Source organism: Callospermophilus lateralis, chromosome 8 (genome assembly GCF_048772815.1).
Source record: "Callospermophilus lateralis isolate mCalLat2 chromosome 8, mCalLat2.hap1, whole genome shotgun sequence".
NCBI classification, from domain to species: Eukaryota; Metazoa; Chordata; class Mammalia; order Rodentia; family Sciuridae; genus Callospermophilus; species Callospermophilus lateralis.
In genome coordinates this window covers 63,736,083-63,749,379 of record NC_135312.1, presented here as the reverse complement: position 1 = coordinate 63,749,379, position 13,297 = coordinate 63,736,083, and the positions used below count along the sequence as shown (strand labels likewise).

Sequence of the window (13,297 nt, the reverse complement as noted above, 5' to 3'; positions counted from 1 at the left end):
ACAACTACAGTCCCTAGAAAATTTTTACTGGATAATTATATGCAATCTTTGAAGAAGCAAAGTTTGAGATAATAGTATAGTAAAATGGGGTTGCAGCTGCTTATAAAATCAAGGTTATGATTTGGCAGTTTATTGGGGGAAGCAGGTGACAGGAACACTGAAAATAGCCATAGGGTTCCCTCGTTTTCCTCACGATTCTTTTGCCTTTATTGACACCCTTTGCCTTGGGCAAGAAATGAAGCAAGGATTAAGTAATGGGCTAAGGAATAGGAGACATCCTCAATACCAATCGAAAATCTTCATAGTTAAGGGAAAATGAAAGTAACAGGTAAATGGAATTCCCTGTAGCACCAGTACCAGGCAAGAGAGGAAGTAAAAATTGGTGACTGTTCTCAGGTACTGTGTAAATATATATATATATTTTTTTCCCCCCAAAGAATTTAACGAGCAGAGTCTCACTATATTTTAGTGTAATACTTCTTTTCCTCTCTGGAAAGAGATTTTTATCAGTAGAATTGTTGCTTTAAAGATCATTCTTTTGAAACAAAAAATCAATTAGGACACCAAGATTTTCCAAGTACTTCTTAGAGAAAAGCCCTGTTATATACTTTTTTAGCTTGTGTACTTGTAAAGGGCAAGTGGGTAGGACATTCTTATGCATTCTACCTGGAGTTTGGCTTACGCTTGCAGAAAGAATTGGTATTGAAAAGCAACTTGAGGACCTTGAGTCACAATAGTATTTTAGTCAACTTTGCATTACTATAATGAAATATATGGGATAGTAGAGAGAAACTGTTTTGACTCATGGTTCTGGAGGTTTTGGTCCAAAATTGGTTAATCAATGGCTTTGGGCCTCTGGCAAGAGTAGCATATCCTCCAGGAATGCATGGCAGAGCAGATCACTTACAGCATGAGCCAGGAAGCAAAACAAAGTCCCTTTTCACAGTCCCCTTCAAGGGCATGCCCCAATGACCTGCGGACCTCCCTCTTAAAGGTTCCACAACCTCTCAATAGCACCACCCTGGGGACCAAGCCTTCAATACATGGACTTGTATGTTCTAGAACTATGTGGGCATGACTATCTAGTTGATAAAGCACTTGCTTAATATGTATGATAACTTGGGCTTGATTCCCAGTACAGCAAAAGAAACCAAAAAAAACAAAAGACAAAATAAAATTATAAACAGTACAGACACAATAAAATGTCTGCAAGGCTCCAAATCAGGCTCCAAACGATAGCATATACCAAGTCCCTTTGGAGGTCATGTGCCCTTGTCTATGGGTCATTTCATAGTAGTATTAGTTTTAGAGGATAGATGGTAAGATGTTTTCACTCACAGTTCCTCTTTTGCATGCTAGGAACTTTGAACATCTGCCTGTTTTTTAATTTGTGCATTTGTTTTTAGATTACAAGTATCTGGCAGCTTAAGGATGTTTGGGAGAAGGTGGTGACCTATACCCTGTTCATAAGTAAAAAGAGACCTTCTTTCTCCTTACTTCTATTTTAATTACCTACATAGTGGTCAGCAGTTATTTCATATATTTAAACAAGGATATGAATAGGTGCTGTACTTTCAGGAAGTTTTGGAAATCAGTAACTGTTGTTTCCTGCTTCCTCTCATATGCATGGTCTTGGTATCTCTCACACTCCCTTCCTTTTCTCACTTAGGATCTAATTGAGAAAGTTGTCATCCTGCGGAAAGCTGTGCAACTCACACAAGCCATGGACACTAATACTGTAGGAGTTCTCTTGGCTGAAAAGATGAGTCAGTATGCCAATTTGTTGGCAGCCCAGGGCAGTATTGCCGCAGCCTTGGCTTTTCTTCCTGACAACACCAACCAGGTAATTAGGATTAACAACTTATCTTCCTTCTTTTAATGTATAAATGAGTAGAGTCCAGTAGATAGCACTTGGTATTAAATGTAGGTGAATGTTATGGAGAATTTGAATTACTATCACCTAACTATAGGTAAATGCTATTGATATTCTTCAAGGATCATTTTAGATGTATCCATGCTGTGTCAGAGAATGTTTTGAGGTATGATAGATCCCTTTCTATTTGTAGTACTTTAGGACTCAATGAGGAAAAGACCAACTTGTCGTTTCTAAAGCTAATTCTTCATATAACATTCTTTGTAGGGGGCTGGAGTTGTGGCTCAGCGATAGAGCGCTTGCCTAATATGTGTGAGGGTTCGATCCTCAGCACTACATATAAATAATTAAAATAAAGGTATAGTGTACACGTATAACTAAAAGAAAAAAAAAGATTCTTTGTAGGAATCTTTTATGTTGAAAAGCTATAAATGTTAATTCAGACAAATGAGATTGTTAAAAATTTTAAATTCCCATATATGTGTCACCCCAAATATTAGTGATGAAATTCATTGTGCATTTTGTTTTAATTTGATACTGTTTATGGGCAAGAATATTTTTTAAGTATTCGAGGTAGGGTAGACTCTATTACTTCTAGTTTATTGTCCTTATTTGATATACAGAGAAACTCAGACTTTTTAATATTTGTTTTAATTCAACAAGTGACTGGGTATAGACTAATGAACAGATTGCCAAGTTCTTGAAGGCTTTAAAATAGTAAATGTGATTCCAAAAGTAAAAATACTGTGATAGAGGTAGTGATGCTATGGGAATACCAGAAAGGGAAAGTTTAATCCAGATCATGAATGGTAGGGCTTGAGGAAACTTGTCCATAAGTAGGATATTTATATTTTATGTCTGATGGAGCTTGATTTGGAGCCTTGCAGACATTTTATTGCATCTGTACTGTTTATAATTTTATTTTGTCTTTTGTTTTTTTTTTTTTTTTTGCTATACTGGGGATCAAGCCCATGTCAGCATACAAGTGCTTTACCAACTAGATAGTCATGCTTACACAGTTCTGAAGCATGTATGGAGGTTTTCTTTGTTTGTTTGTTTGTTGTCATTTGTTTTTAGTATTTTATCTGTTCTAGGGAATTATCAATAAGCTTTATTAAGTAAAAATACACGTACACTCTGTAACTGTGTGGGTATGACTAAGTAGTTGGTTTTAGATATACTTAACTGTAGGATTCAGCTCATATCCTTCTAAATTGTTAATAGGAATATTAGTTAGAACAGAAATATATGGTGATTTTTCCACAATAGTTTATAAAACTCTTATTTAGTAAGGGCTCATTGTTAGGTTGAAATAAAAGACCCTTTATTTTAAGATCAACTTAATCTGAGACCATTAGATCCTCTGGTCTTAAGAGTAAATGTTTTATTTTTAGTACGATTTATAATCACATGCATGTCTGATACATTATTCTTAATCTTTTCTTTGGACTTTAAAGGATATTCTTTAAGCAAATGGGCATAATATTGATGTTACTTCCTCTTAAATATCAACAGACCCTGCATTTTCTGAAGAACATGTCAATACTTTGTGTTATCATTGTAGTATATAATTCTACCATTGAACATAAGGATACTCTGCCACTACATTTCCAGCCCTTTTTTTATTTTTTTATTTGAAACAGGGTCTCATTAAGTCTCCCAAGCAGGCCTCAAACCTCCAAAGTTAGTGGGATTACAGGTTTGCACCACCATGCCTGATAATATCTTGAAAGTAAATGGCCACTTTAAACCTTTTACAAATTTATAGGATTATATATATTTTTTAGAAATGTATTGCTTTCATATCTACATTTCAAGAAATTGCCATTGTAACTTGATAAAAGGTGATTTATTTTATGCAAAAATCATCGCAAAGCAAGGTGTAGAAGCTCAGCTAGATTTATTACTGTTTACGAGAGTAAATACCTATCTCAATTATTCTTTTTCTTTTCCAATATAAAGTTTGCTGAATGTACAAGAAGAGTTTATCACTTAGGATACAGAAATTTTTTTTTAGGGGTTGGGGCAAGGGAGTTACCTGTAAACAAAGACTATATTGATTTGATCCAAAAAGTAAAACTTGAAACTATTCTTGAACTAACATTAAAAAAAAAAAGTCTATTGTTTTAAAAAGATAGAGAATATATTATTCACAGGATATGAGTTGTTTATTTTCTATATACTGTAATTGATGAGGACATGGATAATATCTTCATGTTTCTGAGAAGTAATATGTACATGGGAGGAGGGGATAATATTATTTCTAAAAAAAGATATTAAAAATATTTGTGGAATATTTTAGCATATTGCTTTTTTTAACACCTGGAACATATATATGGTTAATATATATGTTAACTGTATATATAATGGGTAACTTGTAAATTTGTATAATTGTAGATCTATACAAGCTACAGATCTAAATTTGATGTCTTACAGTTTTTTTAAATATTTATTTTTTAATTGTAGTTAGACACAATACCTTTATTTATCTATTTATTTATTTATTTTTATGTGGTGCTGAGGATCAAACCCAGCGCCTCACGAGTGCTAGATAAGCACTCTACCAGCTGAGCCACAACCCAGCCCTGATGTCTTATAATTTTAGTATATTTCAAAAATATCTTCTTTTGCTGGGCCAGTAGGTTTCTTCTCTCAGTTAAATTACAAGTTGTACTATATGTCATGGATGTTTAGTGCCAGTCATATTAGAAACATGAGTTGAGTCCTCAAGTGTCAGGGTCTGTTGTAGGATTCACGGCATGTGAACAAAAAGTGAATCTCTTGAATGATTAGATTGCTTTAAGAAAATCAGCACGCTATCATAAAGTTAACTGAACTTTGTTTTGTTTTCTTCCATTCATTGCTTTTTATAGCCAAACATTGTGCAGCTTCGAGACAGACTTTGTAGAGCACAAGGAGAGCCTATACCAGGACAGGAATCACCTAAAATTCCTTATGAGAGGCAGCAGCTATCTAAGGGCAGGCCTGGACCAATTGCTGGCCACCCACAGATGCAAAGAGTTCAAACTCAACAATATTATCCCCATGTGAGTAATGTAGTCCAGATGAAATGGGAACATTTATGCATTTCAATTCAAATTGATAGTTTCAGATTGTTGGTTAAAAGATCTTCTCATGTGGTTAAAGTAGATAACATTGTGTTAACAGTTATACTTTCTAGATTCTTGAAAGTGGTATTTCTGATCTGCATTTGAAAATCCTTTTAATCTATTCAAACAGATTATAATTTAGATACAAATTAGGTTTAAGCTCTCTAGGGAAATTTGTTGTTTCTCTCTGAGTTAGGCTTTCCCTACACATGTACCTCTCTCTGTTCTTGAAACTTCTATTTGATTCATCTAACAAGCTTTAAGTAGCAGAATTAATTCTAATAGTGATTTAATTTTATAAACTATTTTTAGAAAGTAGCCTTTTTAAGCATTCTTTCTCCATTAATAGCATAGGTTTACTTTATTTTCTCTATCCATATAATAGCTAATATCCAGAATATGAACTCTTTTCTTTTGGACAACTTGAACAATAGAGAATAGTGAATTTACTGAAGGTTTATGAAGTTGGAGGTCACATAGAAAGGATTAATAATTTTTGTTTTTATTTAAATAACTGATATTTAAAATATGGCTGTATTGTCTTTTACTATTTCGTGTAAAAAATTATATATTTCCATACCAACAGATAGCCTTCATGTCCTTAAGTATCAATTACTCTTGATTGATAGCAAAAATACCCTGCCTAATAGAGCAAATTGGTGATAGGATTGACAGGACCTTTTTATATTTTATCCCAAAGTTTAATATAAAATCATAGAAAACTTTTGTTATTTAATCAGGACAGATTACATTTGTATATAACTATTAACTGCCAAGAACACTCTATTTTTTAATTCATTTTGTTTATCAAGACCTACTGTGAGTACCTAACATTGTTCTAGTAATTGGAAGTATCCTGGTGAACAATTTACACAAAATCCCTATCCTTGTGGAGATTGTATTAGAAAGTCTGTGACATAAGTGGGGCAGATCAGATGATGGCTAGAAAAACTGAGAGGCCAGGTTGTCAAGCAACCACCAGAGTTTTAAGACATGAGAGTTTTAATTTCTTAACATTGTGTGGCTGCTTAATGGCCAAGTTTGGATTACAACTTTCAAGCACTCTGTATTTAGGCTAGACTGTCTCTCAGGTTACTGAAGTAAGGTAAGTAAGCTCTACATTGGGAAGAGAGAATGTTTACTCTTTATGTCTTTGGGTTCATCTGTCTTTCTGGGAAAAGGTAAAAACATTGGAGGATTTTTGTTACACTTTGATTTACCCATCTTATATTTTAAGAACATAAAAATAAATTGTACCATAAGTCAAGCAGTGGTTTTCAGGATTGAAGCTTATATATGCTGAATGAATGAAGACAGTGGCTTATAATTTTAAAACAAGTTTATAGGCAGGTAAAGGTTAAAAGGGAGGCTAGGTTAGTAGGAGTTTCACTCCCACTTCAACCAGCACAAGTTCAATTGCATTTATTTTTATGTGTATATTGGAGTTTCACTAAAGATTTACATGACAAGAAGGATTTTAATGACTTGAAAAATAATGGAAAATCACTAGAGTTCAGAGTAAACAATATGATATGGTATAGAAAACACTATCCTGGGACTTGGGAGACCTGGAATTGGTCCAAGCTTCATGACCAGTGAGTTGTATGGATCTTGACAAGCCCCTTCACAGCTCTGGGCCTTGGGTTCTTAATGGTAAAGGGTGGGAATTATTCTGGGTGATCTATAATATTTAGCTTTAATATTCTTAATGATTGTGTGGTTTTTAAGCCTTGCATGGGACTAAGGTGAATTTTGTGGCTCTGCTGAAATAAAAATTAAAAAAGGAGCTTATAAACAGTATGTTTACAGATTATTAGTAGCATGGGTACTATTAATGCTTCAAAAATCACTATTTTACTCATTTTTTAGAATGTCTTTCTTACCCTACTTATAGGACCTCACTTTCCCTACTTATTCTTGATGCTTGAATGGCATTGTTTCTGTGTTTTGATTTAGTTTTCATATTGATTTTTTTCGTGCCTCTCCCTCCCAGTTTTGTTGTGATTATTTTTCTTTTGGAATCCCAGCTAAATTGAAAGTAGTTGCCTAATATATGTTCCCTTGCTGCTCTTACTTTTTGCTTTGCATCTAGCTATTAATACCTTTTGAGTTTTCTTACCTTCTTCTTTTAATGTTTTCATTTTTTATTTTCTGTGATTGGTATTTCTTTGTTCAATTCAGGTTAGAATTGCCCCTACTGTTACTACCTGGAGTAACAAAACTCCTACTGCCCTTCCCAGCCATCCACCTGCAGCCTCTCCCTCTGACACACAGGTATATCCTTCATTATTCCTCTTTGAGCAGGACTCTGCTCACCTAAATATATGTGGTTTTATATCTTCTACCCAACTTCCTCAATTTACCCCACCCTTATTCTGCATCCTATTTATTCCATTTTATTGCTTTTAGGATGCAAGAGACAATATTTAAGGCAATTTATGTCCTTATCCTACCTCTACTTTTGCAGTTCTGAATTGACCTGAGCTAAAAAAAAATATCAGCAAAGGTTCTAACAGTGATTTAAATCTGATTTTTACCAAAGACTTCTTTTTTTCTTTCTTCTTCTTCTTCTTTTTATTTTATTTTATTTTTTTTAGCATTGCAGAAACTGAAGAAAGCTAATTATAGTATTTATATTTATATTTGCTGAGTGTGGAGTAATGGATGGAAATTTGTAGAGATGGAAAATCCTGGTGACTTACCATCAATTTATTGACACTATTGTATGAGGCTGTTAGCATCTTTTGTCATTCATTACAATTATTTTGGATCGTCTGATCTTTAAATCATTCAGAATACATCGCTTAGAAAATATGGTATCCTGTAGATAGTATGTGCAAAATGCAATGCTTCTTACACAATAAAGTTGTTGGGGATAGTTTTCTTTTTCTTTTTTTTTTTTTTAAAAGAGAGAGGGGGAGAGAGAGAATTTTAATATTTATTTTTTAGTTATCGGCGGACACAACATCTCTGTCTGTATGTGGTGCTGAGGATCGAACCCGGGCCGCACGCATGCCAGGCGAGCGCGCCACCGCTTGAGCCACATCCCCAGCCCATAGTTTTCTAAATAAATATGGAATCCCATTTCAGGGATTATAAAGCCATCTGTTAAGGTTCTTTGTCTGAAATGTAATCCTCCTTTTTACCATTTTTTCATTTTGTAGGGAGAAAATCCTCCACCCCCAGGTTTTGTAATGCATGAAAATATTAATCCAAATGCTGCTACTCAGCTTCCTACATCTCCAGGTCATATGCATACCCAGGTACCACCTTATCCACAGCCACAGCGTAAGTAATGTGACCCTGAAGTCTTGATAGCAACATGTCTTATTTCATGTAGTAACTATTTACTCTGAAGCACTAAAGCCAAGGCCAAGTCAATTTTGACAAATAAAGTAAGAACCGTTCTGATAGGAGTCCTGAATAGGAACTCCTGTCTAGAAGAGGGGTTCTAGAGAAACATGGTTTCCTAAGAGCATCCTGAATCAGCATGCTTCTATTATTATAGAAGAACTTCTGGTATTACTCTTTTGGAACAGTTGCCTCCTGTTCTGAAGCTATTATTAAGACCTGTTAAAGGGAGTCAAGTGTCTCATGATTTTGGTATAAAGAAATAGAATTTTAGAAACAACTTGGGACATATTCTTTTCCTTCAGGAATGATGACACAAACCATTTTGGAAGATTGACTTCAAGGGACATTTGTTGTTTTTTTCCATTGTATTCATTTAGTGTTATAGACTTTGTATTTTTAAGTAGTTTTAGGTTTACAGCAAAATTAAGCAGAGAGTACGTTGTGCCCACGATAATCTAAATAAATGTAGATAATCTCTCTATTATCTACATTTCCCACCACAGGAGATTATTTATTGCAAATCAGTTAACCTACATCAGTGCCTTGTTATCACCCCAAATTATGTAGTTTACATTAGTGTGAACTCTTGATTTTGTACCTTCCATGGGCTTTGACAAATGTATAATGATATGTATCTACTATTGGCATGTTTTTTTTTTTTAATAGAAAAGAGTAAGAACTAATTCTAATGAGTGTGTTCAGTGCTAAAGTAGTTGTTCTTATGAATACAAGTTTGATAAAACCTTTCACTCGTGTACTCAGTATAGAAGTGCTGTCTTCACAGTACTTCAAGATTCACTCTATAGAGGTTCAAAAGTACCCCTGGTTACCTAGAATGTGATGGTGTTAAAATCCCCCTAGTCTGTCCCCCTAATCTGGGTCAGGGATAAAACCAGGGAGGTCTTAAAGGACCACCAAAATGCTGATACTCACTTGGGTTGAGTACATCTTGCATAGTTCCATCTGGTGGTTAGTGGGTATAACTGCAATCTTCTCACAGAAAGTGAAATTAGAAAAAGGTCTTCTAGCTCTTCGGTTCAAAGATTTTCATAATCAATAGCAATCTGGGTGTGGCAGTTTTCAAATACTGGAGCTAATGATTTTGAGCATATTTCGGGCATCTGAGCCTCAGAAAGAACGAGTTGTTTTTGTTGTTGTTTGGGGTTTTTTTTTACTGTGCTGGAGATAGAACCCAGGGCTTCATATATACTAGGCAAGCACTGTACCACCAAGTTACACCCCAACACATTCGTGTTAATTTTGGGTTTTAATTTATAGTAATGATTAAAATCATTTCCATAGAATGACAATTTTTGGTTTTCTGTTGCTATCTGAATAAATTTGTAACTAATTAAAATTTCTATTTCTTCTCCCTGGTATAGTTTATCAACCAGCCCAGCAGTATTCCTTCGGAACAGGGGGTTCAGCAATTTATCGACCTCAGCAGCCTGTTGCTCCTCCTGCTTCAAACGCTTACCCTAACACCCCTTACATATCTTCTGCTTCTTCCTATTCTGGGCAGTCTCAGCTATACACACCACAGCACCAGGCCTCTTCACCTACCTCCAGCCCTGCTGCTTCTTTTCCTCCTCCCCCTTCCTCTGGAGCATCCTTCCAGCATGGCGGACCAGGAGCTCCACCATCATCTTCAGCTTATGCACTGCCTCCTGGAACAACAGGTACACTGCCTGCTGCCAGTGAGCTGCCTGCGTCCCAAAGAACAGGTCTGCGCTTAAAGGGCTTTGGTTTGGCTCCCTGATGTTTTTATAAACAGATGGGTGGATGGAGGGGCTATTATTTCTGTTTGTAAACTGGGTAATATGAAGTCTTGAGTTTTTATAACAAATTCTAAAATGATTTCTAAAAATTCTAAAACTGATTCTCCCATAATGAACTTCAGTTATCAATTGAGGAAAGTTTTAGAGCTCCAAAAGAGTAAGAGTGTATAATCTGCCATTGAACTTAAGTTAGGTGGTAAGGAATTAATTGGAAAGATAAGTTATAGTTGAAATCAGATTTAGTTAACACTAAATTCTTTACTTGAATAAAGGGTGATCTCTGTTCTTTCTGAAAAGTTTTCAATTTTAAAAATTATTTGCACCTTAAATTTATTAATGGAAAGGAATTAATATATGGTCTTAATGAGTTTGTACAAATTTTATAATAATGTTTATTTGTGGGGTTGCAGAGTAATCTCAGTATCCTTGACCAAGAAAAAAAGTAAGAGAATACAACTCTTGACAAGGAGATCCTACAAGACAGTTTAGTTATCATACAGTAGGATAGTGGTTCTCCATTAGGGAAATACTGCCCTCTTCAGGCATTTTGGAAATTTGTAGACATATTTTTTTGTCTACTAGTATTATTTTAGCTGAACATTTCTAATTAAGATCATAACTTTATAATTTTTTTAGCAAACTATATATTTTTATTAATAGTATTTTTGATTTACAAGTCATAATTGTATATATTTGTGGGGTACAGTGTGATATTCTGATGCATATATGCAATGTGGAAATGAGTAAATCAAGCTAATTGATTTATTCATCATCTTGCTTACCTATCATTGTTTAGCAGTGAAGTACACATTTTATAAATTCTTCTTATCATTCACTTGTATTATACTTAGAGTATGTTAATTTTTTATGGTTAGTTTATGTTATGTGCTTTTCACTTAAGGATAGTAAAAGGGGCCTCCAGTATGTGTTGTATAAAGAAAGAAACCAATTAATCAAATAGGATTTAGAACCACTTACATAGTGATTAAGAAATCAGGCCTTGGAATTTGATTGCCTAGGTTTGTATCCCAGTTCCCAGCTTTACTATGTTCTAGTTTTATGATCGTTCTAGTTTTGTGATTGTGAGTTGTTTATTTACCTTCTTCAAGCCTCAGTTTTCTCAAAGATTGATAATGGTACCCACTCATATGCTTATTACAAGGATTGAATGCTTTAATACAGTCAAAGCATTTAGGGACAATGACTGCCAAGTACTAAGAACTTTTTAAAGTTAGGTGTGATTATTTGAAAGTAGTTTTCCTTTTAAATTATAACTGATAGTTTTGAACAGTAAGACCTGCTTTACTCTAATACTTGAAACTCTCCTGGGGGAGTTCCGCATATGTTTTTCTCATCGTATATGCTAAGCAGTGGTTTTAATTTATAATTAATTTATTTATCAGAAAATAGAATCTATTGTAGAAATATCTTTTTCTAATAATATGACTTAAAAATTGAATATAAAGTATTTTTAAAATATTATTACTTTTTAAGTCTTAGGGATAATTGATCCCAGTTATACACATCTCCTTGCCCCTTCTCTGACATGTAATAATAAAATCCAGAGAATAAAAAAAATCATACACACGGTATACTATAGTTGTCCTCTCCCCTTAGCTGTAGAGAATACATTCTAAGATCCCCCGTGGATATTTGAAAGTACCCATAGTATCAACCCCATATGTATTCTTTTTTTCATGTACATACCCTGATAAAACTTTTATAAGTTAGGCACAATGAGAAATTAACAGAGAGTAACTAATAAGTTGGACATGATGGCATATGCCTGTGATCCCAGCAGCTTGGGAAGCCAAAGCAGAGGAATCACAAATGAAGGCTAGCCTCAGCAACTTATTGAGACCTTGTCTTAAAATGAAAAAATTTTAAAACTCTAGACACAGTGGCACATGCCTGTAATACCAGCAACTCAGGAGATAAAGGCAGGAGGATTTCAAGTTCAAGGCCAACCTGGGCATCTTAGTGAGACCCTTCGTCAAAATTATAAAATTGGCTGGGGATATAGCTTAGTGGTAGAGTGCCCCTGGGTTTGATCCCCAGTACCACACACAAAAATGTAACTAATAATAAAATACCACAAAAATGTAACTAATAATAAAATACCCAGTACCACACACAAAAATGTAACTAATAATAAAATAGAACAACAATAACAATAAACTAATAAAATTGCCAGCATTGCTACTTTTGTGCTGCAACACCATGACAATTGATCTCATAACCAGGAGGGCTATTGAATGATTAATTGGCAGTCACATATACAGTAAGGATACCCTAGACAAAGGGATGATTCACATCTCTGGTTGTATGGGGCCAGACAAAGCAGTTCAGCACAAAATTTTCGGACTACTCAGAATGAGACACAATTCAAAACTTTTGCATTATTTATTTCACAATTATTTATGAATTACTAATGTTCCATATAATATTTCTAGGCCAAGATTGACCATGGGTAACTGAAACCACAGGAAATAAAAATGTTAATGAGGGAGGACTAATGTATGTGCATTGTCCATTACTACACGAAATTTCATTAATACATTACAGACACTTCAATAGTTTGATATTTTCGAGAGGGGTGCCAGTTCATTGTAGAGTTCCAAGAATATCTTTTTAAACCTGAATGAGTGAAGACAGTGTCCATTTTGAATAATGGGTTAATGATCAGAGTTATTGAGTAAAAGAAGTAGTATGGATTCATGTAAATCCTCAACTTAAAAAGTGGTGCAGTGTGCAAAGTGTAGTGGCATACACCTTAAACCTAGCAGCTCAGGAGGCTGAGGCAGAAGAATCAAGATTTCAAAGCTAGCCTCAGCAACTCAACAAGGCCCTGTGTCTAAATTAAATATAAAACAAAGGCTGGGGATTTGGCACAGTGATTAAGTACCCAAGGGTTCAATCCCCAGTACGGGGGGACAGGGGGGCGGGAAGAGTAGTACAAGGAAATAAGGAAGGGTATGAACATTTATTGAGCCAACTATGGACATAATCTAGCACTTGCTATATATTTTATTATTTCATTCTTACGACCCTGACAAATAGGAATGGTTTTTGTTGTTGTTTTTTTCATTCTTACGACCCTGACAAATAGGAATGGTTTTTGTTGGCTTTTGTTTTTGTTTTTTAATGCAAACGAGGAACCAGTTTTAAGAGTTATATAATGT

General features: G+C 34.7%; 1 protein-coding gene across 17 annotated transcripts in view; it reads left to right on the top strand.

The window, feature by feature from the left end:
- Sec31a (SEC31 homolog A, COPII component) overlaps positions 1-13,297 on the top strand; it is a 75,745-nt gene that overhangs the window by 49,415 nt on the left and 13,033 nt on the right. For 9 of the 17 annotated variants that reach the window (XM_076863903.1, XM_076863908.1, XM_076863902.1 and 6 more), the window contains 5 exons: positions 1,670-1,843; positions 4,747-4,920; positions 7,165-7,257; positions 8,148-8,271; positions 9,720-10,061. In XM_076863903.1, the coding sequence (XP_076720018.1) occupies positions 1,670-1,843; positions 4,747-4,920; positions 7,165-7,257; positions 8,148-8,271; positions 9,720-10,061 (907 nt within the window). The remainder of the gene's footprint in view (positions 1-1,669; positions 1,844-4,746; positions 4,921-7,164; positions 7,258-8,147; positions 8,272-9,719; positions 10,062-13,297) is intronic. The other 8 variants (XM_076863914.1, XM_076863911.1, XM_076863913.1 and 5 more) reach the window with 5 other exon arrangements.